The 16,620-nt window shown below is 42.1% G+C and overlaps 1 protein-coding gene across 18 annotated transcripts in view; it reads right to left on the reverse strand.

The window, feature by feature from the left end:
• The window catches only part of Cadps (calcium dependent secretion activator), a 488,152-nt gene that overhangs the window by 243,603 nt on the left and 227,929 nt on the right, over positions 1 to 16,620 (reverse strand). For all 18 annotated transcript variants that reach the window (XM_047531270.1, XM_047531267.1, XM_047531269.1 and 15 more), the window contains exon 6: positions 15,341 to 15,462. In XM_047531270.1, the coding sequence (XP_047387226.1) occupies positions 15,341 to 15,462 (122 nt within the window). The remainder of the gene's footprint in view (positions 1 to 15,340; positions 15,463 to 16,620) is intronic.

Consider the following 16,620-nt stretch of genomic DNA (forward strand, 5'->3'; position numbering starts at 1 on the left):
ATGTCTACTTTCTTTAAAAAAGAACATATGTAATAAGCACGAAATTTTGTGCTTGATTTAAAAAAATGACTGCTTTATTGAAATGCACACACTCACTACAAAATCAATCTGTTTTAAGTATACTCTTTTGAGGGGGGGGCATTTACAGCACACCGAAACCCTTTCTGTATTCCAATTTTAGAAAACAACTATCACTCCACTGAGGTCCCCTGCACCTGTTTGTAGCTAATTATTCTCCCACTCACCCTCACAGGCAACTATGAATCTGTTGTCGCCATAGATTTGCATTTTCTTGAATTTTAAATAAATGGAATCTTATAATATGTGCTTGTTACGGTTTGGATGTGAGGTGTTCCTTCAAAAGCTCATGCATGAGACAATGCAAGAACATTCAGAGAAGGAATGATTGGGTTGTGAGAGCCTAAACTCAATCAGTGGATTAATTCCTGATGGGATTAACTGAGTGGTGACTGGAGGCAGGTGGGTGTGGCTGGAGGAGGTGGGCACTGGGGGCGTGGTTTTGGGGGCGTGGCTTTGGGGTATATATTTGTATCTGGAGAGTGGAGTCTCTCTCTGCTTCCTGGTCACCATGTGAGCTGCTTCCCTCCACCACACTCTTCCTCCATGATGTTCAGCCTCACCTTGAGCCCTGAGGAGTGGAGCCAGCTGTCTATGGACTGAGACCTCTGAAACTATGAGCCCCCAAATAAACTTTTCCTCTTCTAAAATCATTCTTGTCAGGTCTTTTAGCCCCAGCAGCGAAAAGCTGATTAAAACAGTAGTCCTTTGCAGTTGACTTCTTTTACTTAGCATAACTTTTTTGAGGCTTATCAGTGTTGTAGCATGAATCAGGATTGCAATTCTTTTTGATGTTAAGTAGTATACCCTTAGACATGAATTTTCAAAGCATGATAGTTTAAAAAAAAAAAAAAAACCTCCCAGAAGGTCACCCACCATTCAACTTTGAACTAGAATTTTGCAAAGCTATTTAGTAATCAGCTTCTCCCTACCATCCATGGTCTACAAAGTAAGAGGCATCCTGCGATCCTTTGAGTGAGAAGCAACAGGGCTTCCTATTGCCCTTAAGATAAAAACCAAAGTCTTTCCATTGTCCACAGGCTCTCCACCATGGGGCTCTTGTCTACCTCTTACTACTTTACCCCTTACTCACAGACTCTGGACACAATATTAGAATTTCTGTCCTCGGGTATCACAAGCTAATTTCTACCTTGGGGATTTTTTTTTCTCTTTCTTTTTTTTTTGATACTGGGGATTGACTCCAGAGATATTTTTACCATGGAGTTACATTCCCAGACCCCATGTAAGATGCATGAAATTTTTTTGGTTGATTAAAAAAAAAACTGCTTTATTGAAATGCACACACTGACTACAAACTTAATCTGTTTTACTTAATTTTTTTTTTTTTTACTTTTTGAGGCAGGGTCTCACTAAGTTGCTGAGGCTGACTTGGAACTTGTGATCCTACTGCCTCAGGCTCCCAAGCTGCTGGGGTTACAGGTGAGCACCACCACACCCAGTCTTCATTTATTTATTTATTTTTATTTTGAGACTCATTCAACTGCTGAGGCTGGCCTCCAACTTGCAATTCTCCTGTCTCAGTCTCCCGAGTCACTGGGATCATAGATGTGTACCACTGCTCCTTTTAAACTGACTCTTCTCTTCCTTGGTTGTTATTTCTCTTGCTCTTCAGTTGTCTGGGTCCTTGACATGGATTTGTCAACTCCAACAGCATGTCTTTGGGAGATACTTCCTGGCCAGCCAGTCTCAAGGGAGATTCTCCCAGCAATCATTTGTATCAGATCACCCTGATTATTATCGTTCACACCTTTAAAAAATTATCTTATTTGTTTATAGAATTATTTTAGGTATCCTTTCTTCAGAACACAGGGCTGCCAAGGGTAGGGACTGTCTGTTTTGTTCATTGTTGTATCCCTGGTGCTCAGAGCAGTATCTAACACATATTTGTATGAAAGCATTTATTGAGTGGATAAAAATAAGTTAAATCAGGATGCAAAGTGCATCTGGAGATTTGAAGCAAATAGAAAGTAGTTCCACATCAAAACATATCCTTTGGTTAAATCTTTGGAACTTTTGGATCTATACTTCCTCATTTTCTTTTTAAATATTCTTATGAAAAAACAAAGCATGTCTTATTCCTTGACTGGTTTAAGCTCATGCAGAGAACATTCATACACGGGGTCAACACTTGGGGACTAAAAAAAGTCAGTGTAAACAACATGTCATACTGCTGTTTTGGAGTTTTATGTGATTTACCCCCACTTTTTTTTGGGGGGGGAGTATACCAGGGATTGAACTCAAGAGCACTCGATTACTGAACCACATCCCCAGCCCCCCCCTTTTTTTCAATAGAGACAGGGTGTCACTGAATTGCTTAGGATCTTGCCATTGCTGAAGCTGACTTTGAACTCCAGATCCTCCTGCCTTAGCCTCTGAGTCACTGGGATTACAGTCATGGGCCACCATGCCTCGCTACCCCCATTTTTAAATAAGGTGTTTGGTGTAAAGAGACTCTGGTTTCAGTCACCTACTAATTTGGGTTTAGGATTAAGACCTGCTAATCACTTCTCCTGTTAACCACCTCTCTGTTTAGAATGTTCTCAAGGTTATTTCTCAAGTGTCTAACTATTTTCCATTTTGAATTCAGGACAAATATTTTTCTTGGTTTGCTTTTTCAAAAAAAAGGTAATAAACTGGACATGGTGGCACAGGTCTCTTATCCCAGAGGTGCTGAAGACTGAGGCAGGAGGATCACAAGTTAGAGGCCAGCCTCAGCAAGTTGGTGATGCTCTAAGCAACTAGTGAGACCCATTTCAAAATAAAAAAAATGTGCTGGGAATATGGATCAGCACATTAAGAACCGCTGGGTTCTGTATAAACAATAACAATAACAAAACATAAATAAAATAAAATAAAACCCAAAGGAAAAGAGAGTTCTTTTTCTAAATTTTATATATATCTTTTTTGACCTATCTCTATATTTTTTCAATCTATCCATCTATCTATATCTTTTTCAGATAGATATTGAAAAAGATATATATATATATATACATATATATATATAATATATACACATGTATATACAATACATATTTTTTTCCTTTAGTATGTAGAGAAAAAAAAAGTTTAGTTGTTAGGTAATGAAATTGGTAGGCCATCTTAGTTTGTAGTAACTAAACCCAATTAAATAAACCTTGGTTCCGAAACCTGTTTAGCAAGACACACCCATTTTCACTTGACTTAACATGTACCATAAGAATTTAGTGTCTTGATCACTAATAAGTTAAAAAAATGGAGAAAACATGAACAAAAATTCTATTTTAGAAAGGACATACCATTGATAGTTATTGTGAGACTCAGAAGTCTCCTACAGTGACCTGAGTTTGCTTCTTGGGTATGTCTCTCCCAATACATTTGAATCCACAATTTTGTTTTCTCTTGCTGCTTAAACCCAGGATCTTGCACAAATATAACTAAGACATTAATTGCGTTCACCTCCATATACAAACACCACGATGTAATCTGCTTGCTTAGTCACATGAAGTTATCACTCTGTTGTTGATATTATAATTCTCATCATGCAGTTTTTTATGTATCCAGACAAATGGAGCAAATTGAGATTGCTCAGTGAGGCTGGGAGTGACCTTCATTCAAGCACAAAGATTTGCTTGCTGTTTGTATACAAACAGCTGAACCGCATCTTAATTCCAGGCTCCAATTTGAAGGCTGCAAGGACTTGTCTGAGGCTGCCAGAGACAAAGACAGCTTTCTTATGGTGGAAGCTGAAAAGAGAGAGGTCTCCCCCAAACAAATTCAGCAAGCAACTTCCAGTCCTATACTGTCCCCTGGGAGGATGCAGCTACCAGGTACCTCCACCAAAGAGACCCCCACCGTAATGATAACATGTAAGCATCTCTCCTAATCAGTAAGAGCAAGAATACAGGATGATGGAGAATGAGTACAGGTCTTCAATCAAATAATGGGACCAACTGTCCCAGTTTAGCCCAGGATGCAGGACTCTCAGTGCCAAGGCTGGAAAACCCTAAGTAAATAGGGCTGAGTTGGTCACCCCACTCCCCAACATGGAAGGAATAACCTGCTATGAACTAATAATACCACTTCTATGAATTTATCCAAAAGTCCCCATCATAGTTGAAGGTAAGGATTTCCATACAAGATTATCGGGTGCATCTGTCTATGGGTGGGTGTGGATGCACCTGTAGAAAGAGTAAAGCAAGCCCCAAAACATTTGCAGGGAGGATTTCTGGGTGTGGGGTTCATGAGTGATATTGAACTTTTCTTTCTATTTTCCCTCTATATTTTTGCAATTAACACATTAATTCTTTGGTCAGAAGAGTATCACATCTTATTTTAAAAATTAGCTCCATAATAAGATGGAGCCCAGTACCTTATACAGAGGAGTCATAAATATTATTTGAAGCGTTTGCACAAATTCTGCATTTTCCACCAGATATTTCAGCTGCATCTGTCAGGAGTGTCCTGGGTCCAAAATTCCACCGTGGAGTTGGAGTCGAGCCTGATTTATTTACATGTAATTAAAATTTATCCTCACGAAAAGACTTCAAGGACCCAGTACTGACATTATCTGGAGAAAGCAGCTCATTTGCTCAGTGGGATTGAACTCACTGAGGGTAATTTCTTGAAATCTTTTCTCATTAATACCTTTATCAGCAGCAAGTTTTCCCACTAACACAGTATAATCTGCCTTAAAAACCAAGTAGGAAATGAAACCAGGAGGAGAAGTGAATGTGTTAATTTTCTCTTTTGGTTTGGTGTTGATGTCACTCTGATGTCAGAATGCAGCGTTCTGTAAAGGACACAACTCTAGCCAGGTGCATTGGGGCATGCCTGTAATCCCAATGGCTTGGGAGGCTGAGGAAGGAAGATCAGGAGTTCAAAGCCAACCTCAGCAACTTAGCAAGGTTCTAAGCAACTCAGTGAGATTCTGTCTCTAAATAAATTATAAAAAAGGGCTGGGGATGTGGCTCGGTGGTTCAGCGCCCCAGGTTCAATCCCTGGTACCAAAAAAAAAAAAAAAAGACATCTTTACTCACATGGAGCAAGAACAAATTTGGTACAGAGAACTAGAGAACTGATAATGCCAGTTCCCATCTGTACATCCATTACCTACATGTACATGAATGGATCACCACACCAATTCTTAGATGACTCCGTAGTTCAAGCGGGGCAGGTGATCTTCTCAAGCAAGGCATTCAGAAAGGAGAGGGTATATAGTCACTCCGTCCTTAAAGACCTATTTTTTAAAAGTACATCCTGGTTTCCTATCAACCTAAGATTCAATGACTCATGAAATCAGAGATTTCTTGGACTTCTCACACTTATGATCTGGAATTTCAATATCCAACTTCAGTTACCACTTGATCATCCAATTCTGGAACTCCCACCTATTCTGGAAATCTCACCATCTCAGAGTTAGTTGCAATATCTGAAAACACTGGCTTAAGTTCTGTTATGATGGCTCCTCTCCCAGCTAGATGAGAGACCAACAGATTGAGGTAGAAGGGATATGGGATCCCCCTTATCAGGGCTTGAGGAGTCTGGAAAACTCAGTAACTTATTTAAGACAGGTTGGCAAATTTATGATGGGGTCCAGTGTGGAACTCAGAGCTCACTCTCCCAAGCTGGCTCCTTAGCACCCGAGTCCTTTCCACCGTCTGCCTTACTGCCTGTTATCTTGCCAGGGTGTCAACTTTCCCCTCTATGCTGACAAATTGGTCTTCAGTACAAGTTGGGGTTTCTGGACCAAACTTTCTGGCTTGAGAGGCAGGGACTGTCTCTAAGCAGCTCAAACTGTGATTATGATTTTACTTCCTCCCAACCTACACATCTTCTGGGAGCCCAGCAGAATTGAATTTCTGGGTCAGTGTTGGCTTTTTACCATTTCTGATTTAATTAACTCTGAAGGAAACTTAAGCCTTTTCTCAGGAAGGAAAAACAAGAGAAATTGCATCTGAGTTCCCATTACATGGGGTCTCCTACACAAATGACTTCTGGACTGTGAACTTGAGCAGGGAGTGTTGATGAAGGTCCACAGGAAAGGAGGTGGCTCTCAGGAGACCTCATCCCCTATTCTGTGCAGTAGCTTTTCAAATTCTCAGAAGCTACGGTGGCTCCTGGATAATTTATCATTTCGTGCCCAATTGCTTGGATTTTTCCAATCAATGATTCTCCATGGCTCTGCAATTTCAAAGGTTATATCTGTATTGTCCCTCACTTGGACACTAACAGCTAGCAAATAGTATGTGAGCAATATATATTTGCTGACCAACATACCTGTAACTCTAAATTTACTGCGGTCCTTAAAAATGTTTCAGGTTTCTAGATGGAAATCCAGTCATACCCACCCTGGCTTAAAATCTTCCAGTGGCTTCTCTGAGGTCTTGGAATAAAACTCAAAGCCTTCTGGTCACCCATGGCCTGGAGTTTTTGGGTCTGCCATATACTTTAGGGTCTTCCTGTAAATGCTCCCCACCACTGACTTATCTCTGGCTACATTATTCTCCTTTCTGGTCTGGAAACACATCAAGTCCTGTGTTTTAGTCATCTTTTCCCCTGCTGTGACTAAAAGACTGAATCAGAACAGTGGTAGAGAACGAAAGGTTTATTTGGGGGCTCACAGTTTCAGAGGTCTCAGTCCATAGACAGCAGGCTCCATTCCTCAGGGCTGGAGGTGAGGCTGAACATCATGGTGGAAGAGTGTGGTGGAGGGAAGCAGCTCACATGGTGATCAGGAAGCAGAGAGAGATTCCACTCTCCAGATACAGATATATACCCCAAAGCCACGTCCCAAAGCCACGCCCCAAACTACGCCCCCAGTGCCCACCTCCTCCAGCCACGCCCACCTGCCTCCAGTCACCACTCAGTTAATCCCATCAGGGATTCATTCACTGACTGGGTTAAGGCTCTCACAACCCCATCATTTCTCCTCTGAACCTTCTTTTATCATCTCCCACTGAGCTTTTGGGGGACACCTCACCTCCAAACCACAACATCCCTTCCTACCTCCAAGCCTTTTCCCCTGCTATTCCTCTGCTAGGAATACTATTTCTCCAGCTCCTTCTCATCTTGCAGGTATCAAATCAAGCTTCACATGCTCCCGGGGGCTTCCGTGACCCCTGGAGTGGCCTATGCTCCATTACTGTCTATCTCAGCAGCCTGGCCATTTCTTTCAGAACACAGATTGCAATCCGGTATTACCGTATATATTTATTAGCTCCTTTGTTGAGTGCGCATGTCCTTTATCAGGATGTTCATGACCCAAGGTCAAGGCGTGATATAGATCATTCACAGCTCTAGCTCCAGCCCTAGCTGGACACCATGGGGAAAAAAAAAATCCATTCACGTTTGCGGAAGGACTGTGAAAGCCTACCCTTTCATATTATTCATTTGCATCCACATTTCAAAGGCTCCATTCAGAGAAGATACTCTGCTTCCATTTAAACTGTTCCAAGGGCCTGGTATGCAGAAAATATTTTGAGTTAAATTGAGAAAGGAAGTACTCCCATTAAGGAGATGATACATGAGGCAAAGCAATCGGAAGGAGTAACTTCCTTTTCTGACTTTGTAACTCAATGTGGGGGCGATTTAACAGAATTCCATTTCTATGAATAATTTGGGCATAATAAGTCTGGCCCGTTCTGTATTACACCATTTTGGACAAATTCATTTCACAGAAGAAAATTATAGAACGTGGCTGCGTTTGGTGTGTGTCTTTTGCTTTCATGTGGTCTCATCAGATGAAGTGCTGTTGGAAAACAATGCTGGGGCTGTAGCAAGATTTCCCAGTTAAGGCATTTTATGTTCTTGTTCCCCGGGAAAATGGCAGGATACAGCCTGATTGTGTGTGTGTGTGTTTCTTTTCTCATTCCTGGCAATAATGGAATCCATATGTCTTGGAGTCCATGGGTGGTCCTTCCTTTCTTTTCAGCAACACTATTTAAATATTTTGGTATTTAATCCTCTGGGCCTGTGGTAGTAGGTGCTAGCATTGTCAGTTTATGACCTGGGGCAGGAATAGTCTCCCCTTTTAAGACCTGATTGGACCCACCCTCTGGCCAGGGGATAGCCATCACTGGGGCGAAGCAGTTGTTGTTATGACAGTACCCCATCAAACTAAGTGCATGGGGAGGCTGGCAGAATAAACAATTGCACCCGGAAAAGAAAAAGACAGAAACTAAGGCCAACCTGTGTTTGGTAGGCTGCCTCTGCAAAGGGATCTTCAAGGAAGCCTAAAGAAAAGGGTGGAGAGGGCTTGCTCCATGGCGTATCAATATGCCTAGTGTAAGAAAGACCCAAAGGAGCCTCTGGATACAACTGACAGTGGGGAACTCATTTAAAGTCGATGGCATTGTGATAATGGTAACACGGGTAAGTCAGGCTCAAAAACATCCTTTGCTCCAACCCCTTGAAAATCACCTGGGATTGAAAAGATTAAGGCACAGTTTTTTGTAGATCCTGCAATGAAATTTGTTGTGTAATTTAATCCTCAGGGCCTGCTTCATTTAGAAAGTGACTTACCAGGCACCCAACCACCAAGAAAGACAATAATTTTGGGGTCCATCTTCTGATCAGGGAATACGTCAGGTTGCTTTACACCAATTTTTCCAAATTAAAGTGATTTGCTTATCATCTTCCCAACTCTGCCATTTCACCTTTCAACCCGAGATATTTTCAGGATTACTTTTCATTAAATTTGTGCTATTATTTACTCAATATAGCTTATTTAAATGAATTCACTTTTTAAATGTTAACATATTTCTTTAAAAAGGAAAACTTATGTCACTGCCACAAAAGGACAAAATATTCCCACCAGCCACAGATGACAGGTAAGCACAATGGGGTCCACACGGAGTTTATGTAAATCCTGGCTGGATGCTGGTGCTTATAGAAGCCGCCCCCCGCCCCAGCCTGAGGCCGGAGGAGGTGTCAAGCAGCCTCTGACACCAAATTAAAATGCTTTTCTTAGTTGAATAGGAAGAACTTAAAGTCAAGTGGAAAAGGAGAAACTTCCTCTTCACCCTTTTTGATGTTACCCGGTGTTGTGACTGGGTAACACCTAAAATAACCTCTCATCAACAGAGGTAAGAGTATTGCTGCGACTTGGGAGGCTGAGGCAGGAGGATTGAAAGTTTGAGGTCAGCCTCAGCAACTTAGTGAGAACCTAAGCAACTCAGAGAGACCCTGTTTCTAAATAAAATACAAAAAGGGCTGGGGATGTGGCTCACTGGTTAAGCACTTGGGTTAAATCCTTGGTACCAAAAAAAAAAAAAAAAAAAAAAAAAAAAGAAAAGAAAAGAAAAGAAAAAATTAAAATAAAAGAGTATCGCCTTTTGAAAAACTTCTCAATACGTCAGGGAGAGCTCCACTGCTCTACCTGACAGGATGTGGACAAAGGTACCTGGTTCCTGAATCTGCAAAGAATTTCCCTTCTTCATTCCTGTGCCTTCCTGAGATTCCTCACCTAATAACAGGATTTTGATTCCTTCTGCCTCAGTTACCCCCATTGGTTTCTCACCAGAAGCAGATACAGCAAGTTGCAAATGAAGACCATTATTTCGAATAAGTATAGCTGGTGGAAACTTTTGATCATATATTCTCTTGGTTCTTCACATTAAAAACCCAGGAGAGGGGCTGGGGCTGTAGCTCAGTGGTAGAGCGCTTGCCTAGCACGTGTGAGGCACTGGGTTCCATCCTCAGCACCACAGAAAAATAAATACATAAAATAAAGGCATTTTGAAAAAAAAAAGGAAAAACTAGGAGGAGAGGAAAACAGACGAGAGGCTCTGTGCGCTTGAAAAGAGCCCAGAGGTAGCAGGTGGATTGATAAAGGAAATGTGGGGAGAGGTGGCAATTTAGCTGAGTATAAAAGATGGCCCCATCTACCCGCCTCGCACAGTGTTTCTTTAACTACAAAATATATTTAATTCACAGACACAGAATTCTTATATTTTGCAACTGATCCAATATAACCATGCTGGGCAGGGCTCTGGTGGCCAAGGAAGAAATGTCATTGAGAAAAAGCAGGGGAGGATATAGTGCAGATTTCTCCATGACCAGGTTTGACAGTACAGACCAGTATTTTCCGACGGATGTTTGGAGGTATTAGTTCAAGGAAGTTTGGGGAAATCATTTAACTTTACATAAAATTTAACAGGGTTATTTACTTTTGGAATTTTCAAAGCTTTTAAAACGCCATTGTACACCATGGATAACTTAGATCTAATGTCTTGAATTTCCCAAACTCAATTGACCATGGTATTAACTCTCTGCCCTTGTTTTTCTTCAGTGTTCTATAGATTGCAGTTTTTAAGAGCATACTCTTAGACAACCTGGTTGTCTAATACACTCCTGAATTTGTGACAATGTTTTTTTTAATAAAAAGACAAAAGCCAAATTCCTTATAGACCAGCAATAGATAAGATGGCTCTGGATGCAGGTACCAATTCATACTTAGCGGTAATAATTTCTGAGTGATCAACAAAGCAGGGTTGGATGGCATTTTGTTTTAGAATATATCATAAAGCCCGGGCATACCCTGTAAAGCTGCAAAAAGAGTGAGAAATAAGATTCAAAAGATGAACAAGAGGCTGGGGTTGTGGCTCAGTGATAGAGCTCTTGCCTAGCATGTGTGAGGCCCCAGGTTCAATTCTCAGCACCGCATAAAAATAAAATAAGGATACTGTGTGCACCTACAACTAACATATATATATATATGTGTGTGTGTATTTTTAAAAAAGATGAAGGAGGCAGGAAAAGGGCAATCTCATCAGATGATGAGATAAAGTTATCAGGACCGAGGAAAGAGAACCTCCCAAAGGAGACTCTTTGGGGATAATCAAATCAAGCAGCAGAGGTGAGAGCTGGAGATTAGTAATGGAAGAAACTGTAAGAGAAGGTGGGTGGAGAGGGAGAAAAAGAAACAGAAAAAAAAAAAAAAGACTCCAAGAAAAGAAATGTAGGATTCTAAGCAAATCCAAACTAGGGAGGCAGAAGGAAATGAATATGGACTAACAGCGTGGTTGTGCTCCTGGGTAAAAGGGTAGGTGGAGAAGACCACCAGAACTGAGCTGTGACCAAGGAAAAGGTGAAGAAAAACATTCGGAAGGCAGGCGAACAAAGGTTTTTAAGGACAATCAAAAGAGCAGAAAGGAAGACACAAAGAAACATCAGTGCTACTAGATTTCAAACTCTGGGTCTATGTCTTTGACACCATAGGTCTGGAAAATTTGGGGTACTTGTACCTCTTCCTCTCCCTCCGCAGACATCATGAGATGATTATGGCACTTTCTTTCTTTGAATAGATTTGGCTCACAATACTTGTGAATGCTAGGTAACTCTTACCAGCAAATTGGACTTGATCCTGGTCAAAAAGCTTGTATTCTTGAAACCACCCAGTTATCCCACTCCTTGGCATACACCCAAAGGACTTAAAATCAGCATACTATAGTGATGTGGCCACATCCATGTTTATAGCAGCAATTCACAATAGATAGCATGGAACCAACCTAGATGCCCTTCAACAGATGAATGGATGAAGAAAATGTGGTATCTATATACAATGGAATATTACTCAGCCATAAAGAAGAATAATATTATGGCATTTGCCAGTAAATGGACAGAACTGGAGATTATCATGCTAATTGAAATAAGCCAATCCCCAAAAAACCAAAGGCCAAATGTTCTCTCTGATAAGCAGATGGTAACACACAATAAGGGTGAAGGGGAGGGAAGAATAGAAGTTCATTGTATTAGACAAAGGAGAATGAAGGGAAGGGAGGAGGATGGGAATAGGAAAGACAGTGGAATGAATCGGACATCACTTTCCTATGCTCATATATGAAACTCCACATCATGTCCAACCACAAGCATGGGAAGTCATATTCCATGTATGTATGATATGTCAACATACACTCTACTGTCATGGATATCTAAAAAGAACAAATAAAAACGTTTTTAAAAAGTTTTCATTTTTATCACACTAAAAACCAAACTAGTTGGGCGTGATGGCACACACCTGTAATCCCAGAGACTCAGGAGTCTGAGGCAGGAGGATCGAAAGTTTGAGGCCAGCCTCAGCAACTCAGTGAGACCCTGTCTCTAAATAAAATATTAAAAGGTTTGGGGATGTGGCTTAGTGATTAAGTGCCCCTGGGTTCAATTCCTGGTACCAAAAAAAAAAAAAAAAAAAAAAAAGTTAACAAACCCACTGTGGATTTTAATAATTCTCATTGATGAAAGAGGAATTTAAGAAAAAGCACATTTCTGTTCCAGTGTGAGAAGCTGGTGGGTAAGGACGAGATAAAATTCCTGTCAGGACCTGAATAAACAGGTCTGTGAGAGATGAACATTTTGGTGGGGCCACCCAAGCATCCTCCATGTGTTTATGATACGAAACGGTTTGAAATGCTCATAAATGCATGAAGACCTACTCAACCTTTCCTCTGCCAACGGAAACTATCGCACTCAATAAAATGATTTTGACTCGAGTCAAAATGTACCATAGGAAGGAACAGCCTGTTAGAGGAGTCAGAGATGTCCCCCCTCCTCCTTTATCTGAAACACCACATATGTTTTTCTTCCCCTGAATGTCTCACATTTAAAAAAAAAAAAAAACCAACCTATAGTCATCATAACATCACTGCATCCATAATGAGCAGGTCACTTGAGGCAAAACTGGGATTTGATCAATGAGAGTAGGAAGGAGACAGCGTCCAGGGTCGGTGTGGATCCAAGCTGAAGACAGGGGTGGCTGTGCTGAGCCAGGTGGCTTCTGTTTCCTGGGGCCCCTCTCATGAATGGCATCCTGGGCTTTGCCTGTTCATGTGAAGAATCACTTGATGGCCTACGATGCCCTCAGCTCTCCTCCCATCCGGAAAACCAGTGTTTTCTTTGAACTATTTTGTTTGAACATCCTGGTGAGTTATTCATGTTCCGCCAAACAGCTCAGACTGCTCTGGGGGAGGCGAGGGAGCGAGCTGCTGTTAGAGGTGACTCCTTTGATGACTCTCTTGGGATTTACCGCCAACACCAAGAGAAAAAGATGCTCATTCGTCTAGGCTGGCTTAACAGAGGCAGGAAAGGAAGGGACCGAGGCAGGGGGTAGGGAGGGAACAGAACAGTGATCTCTCACGAATCTTTGAGGCCTGAGATCCTATTGACTCAAGTGAAGTAACCATCACACTTCCTGTTGACCGTAGCCCCAGGATCCTAACTGATCTCTGGCACCAGCTCTGACCTCTTCTGCTGCCACCAGAGCGATCTTTTCAAAACACATATCCAATCCTGTATCTCTATGCTTCCCCTCTGTGGGCTTACATGGCCCTGGGGGATGGCCACTGCCTGCCTCTCCAGTGGCTTAGGGAACTCAATGTTCTCCAAACTCCAGTACCACTGGCCTTATTTGACTTCTTCCTTGCCACAGGCCTTGACTGACCACAGGACCTTTGCACAAGCTAGTCACACCACCTGGGTTGGTCTTCACTCCACTGCTATTCCTCGAATTTTATAGTATTACGTCAAACATTTCAGACATTCTAAGGATAGCTTATTCTGTGTGCCCACAAGCTGGTTCAAGTGCACCCACTCTCTCCTTTCAAAGCACTTTTTTCTCAGCATTTATAATTATAGTTGACCCTTGGTATCCAAGGGTGATTGATCCCAGGTCTCTCCTTTTCTCCCTGTAGATATAAAAATCCATGGATCCTCAAGTCCCTTACAAATATGGCCTAGTATTTGCAGATAGCCTTTGCGTATCTGCCTGGGTACTTTAAATTATCTCTAGATTACTTATAATACCTCAGTGTAAGTGCTATGGAAATAGTTGTTATACTGTATAGGTAAGGGTATAAGAAAAAGAACAAAAGCAGCTCAACTCACAATAGCTAAGCTATTGGTTCAACCTAGGTGCCCTTCAACAGATGCATGGATAAAGAAAATGTGGTCTATATACACAATGAAATACTACTCAGCTATAAAGAAGAATGAAATGATGGCATTTGCTGGTAAAGGGATGAAGCTACAGGCTATCGTGCTAAGCAAAATAAGCCAGTCCCAAAGAACCAAAGGCTGAATGCTTTCTCTGATATGCAGATGCAAATTCACAATAAGGGGGGCCTAGGGAAGAATAGAGGTACTTTGGATTAGACAGAGGGGAGTGAATGGAGGGGCACAGAGGGTGGGAAGGACAGTGGAATGAGTTGGACATTATTACCCATGTGCACATGTGACTACACGACCCGTGTAACGCTACACCATGTACAACCAGACGAATGAGAAGTTCCACTCCATTTATGTATGATGTGTCCAAGTGCATTCTACTGTCATGTGCAACTAATAAGAAAAAGTTAAAAAAAAATAGATCTGTACATGTTTGGTTCAAATATAATCTTTTTTTTTCATTTTCTCAAACATTTCGCAAACATTGAAAATGTGGAACCCAAGGAGCCAGAGGACTGACTGTATTTATAATTCTCTATTTTCTGATGCTGCCCTAACCTGTGAAGTCTGCAGGGGTACAACAGAGACCAGTCTCCTTCCCACTCTGCCATGACACCTGTACACAGAGCACGTTGCATGAAACCGTGTTGACCTAATGAATTAATGTCCTGTGTCCCGTGTAATGTACTGCCTGGCTAATTCATCTCATGACACGTAAAGATTTCGGAAAAAAAATTAATGCTGTAAACCAAATAGTGTTTAGAGAGGATGACAAGGCATGGTGGTAGTGCATACCTGTCATCCCAGTGGCTGGGGAGGCTGAGGCAGGAGGATCGCAAGCTCAAAGCCAGCCTCAGCAACTGAGCGAGGCCCTGAGCAACTCAGTGAGGCCCTGTCTCTAAATAAAATACAAAATAGGGCTGGGGATGTGGTTCAGTGGGTAAGTGCCCCTGGGTTCAATCCCTCGTACCTCCTTCCCCCAAAAACAAAGAAAAGAAAAGAAATCAAAACCAATTTATGCCAAGCTGTCCTGCACATTGCCTTGAAGGACAGAAGCAGAGACGAAGCAATCTCAGGAGAATACCTACAGATCCAGGAAAAGAGACCCTCTCTTCCATTCCCTGTGTTCTCAGTTTAGAAGGGACTGGAAACTTTGTTGTGGCTGCCCAATAAGAGTGAGGTCAAGTCATCTCATTGGATAAATGAGCAGGCATATGTCTTCTAGGTCCTCCTGGGGGAAACCGACTTTGATCTTGGTGTTGGCCAAGATGGAACCAAGGGCGCCAGCCCTCGATGAGACGCATCACAGAGACACCCCACTTACGTTGGTTTGGAAGCCTCGGCCTGGTCAGTCTGAAGCTTCTCTCCTCCTTCCACCTCCATGGTGCAGTAGACGATGCGATTTGGAGCCAAGGACTTAAGGCCTTGGACTTCCATGATCACCACCTGGAAAGAGAATCACACGTGAAGGATGACGTTACTCTCAATGTCCCCAGATGGCATCTCAGAGGAGAAGAAACAGAGACGTCATCAGAAAGAAAACCAGCAGGTATCTGATGGCCCCTATCGGGTTTCCACCCAGGGTGCTGGGACCAGTGTAGAATGCAGCTGCTATTCCTCAGAGCATAGCCGATCGTCTCCCAGGTGGAAAGACACAATGACTGATTCAGCTGCTCTCAGGGCCGCCACCATTTTTTACCAAGAAATAGACTCTTGCCTGTTTTCTTAAAAAATACTCTAGCCTTTGATTCACCTCTTGGCGGATACACAACTTGCAAATTCACTCTTCTCCTTACAAAAAGGTAAGCGATAGTGCAAATAAACTATGATAAAGGCAAGTGCCATTCAACGTTACAGTCAGAGGTGCAGTAGTGAGTAGTGGGGTCTGTGACACACTGGAGAACAGAGGCTCCCTCTCTCTAAAGGGAGCAGCTGATGGTTTCCTTCCCCAGTGCAGAGTTACCAGATACTCCAATTTTCCTACCAGAAAATGAAAATCTGAATCAGAATTGCAGTCAGAAATTTGATTTTGAAATGGTGCTGGTCATCCATATGGGAATAAAATATGAGAACTCTACAGACCAACATTGTTGAGTCAAAACAAAAACATATCTAGAGCTACAGCGTCTCTGGTCTAGACTGAGGGAAGAGACTGGTGTCCTCTTGGACCAAGATGTATCATTGGCTATTTCTGGTACCTTCCATCGCTGCCCTATGCTCTACTCAATCACCAGCTATACTGATATTTAGTGATTTGGGGGCTGGCTCTGTCATGAGAGAGGAGACAGAAAGGAGAAATGAGGGGGAAAGGAGAGGTACTGATTGAAGAATCAGAACCAAATCACCTAGTTCAGCCAGCTACCGTGAGGAATATGTGTGAAAAAAATCTCTCAATTGTACTCTGAAAGACATAACATCGTTACACAAGGAGAGCTATGCAGATATGCAAGAAATATGAACTTTCTTACTGGCTTAATTCAAGGAAGAACAATAGGGATGTGACCTTTGCCATGTAATAGCACACAGTTCTCAAACGTGGTATGAATCAGAATCATCAGACTCGTTCAGAGGGCTTGTAAAACCAGACGCTTCCCTCTGATGTGC

This window comes from Sciurus carolinensis, chromosome 17, assembly GCF_902686445.1.
Source record: "Sciurus carolinensis chromosome 17, mSciCar1.2, whole genome shotgun sequence".
Taxonomy (NCBI): Eukaryota; Metazoa; Chordata; class Mammalia; order Rodentia; family Sciuridae; genus Sciurus; species Sciurus carolinensis.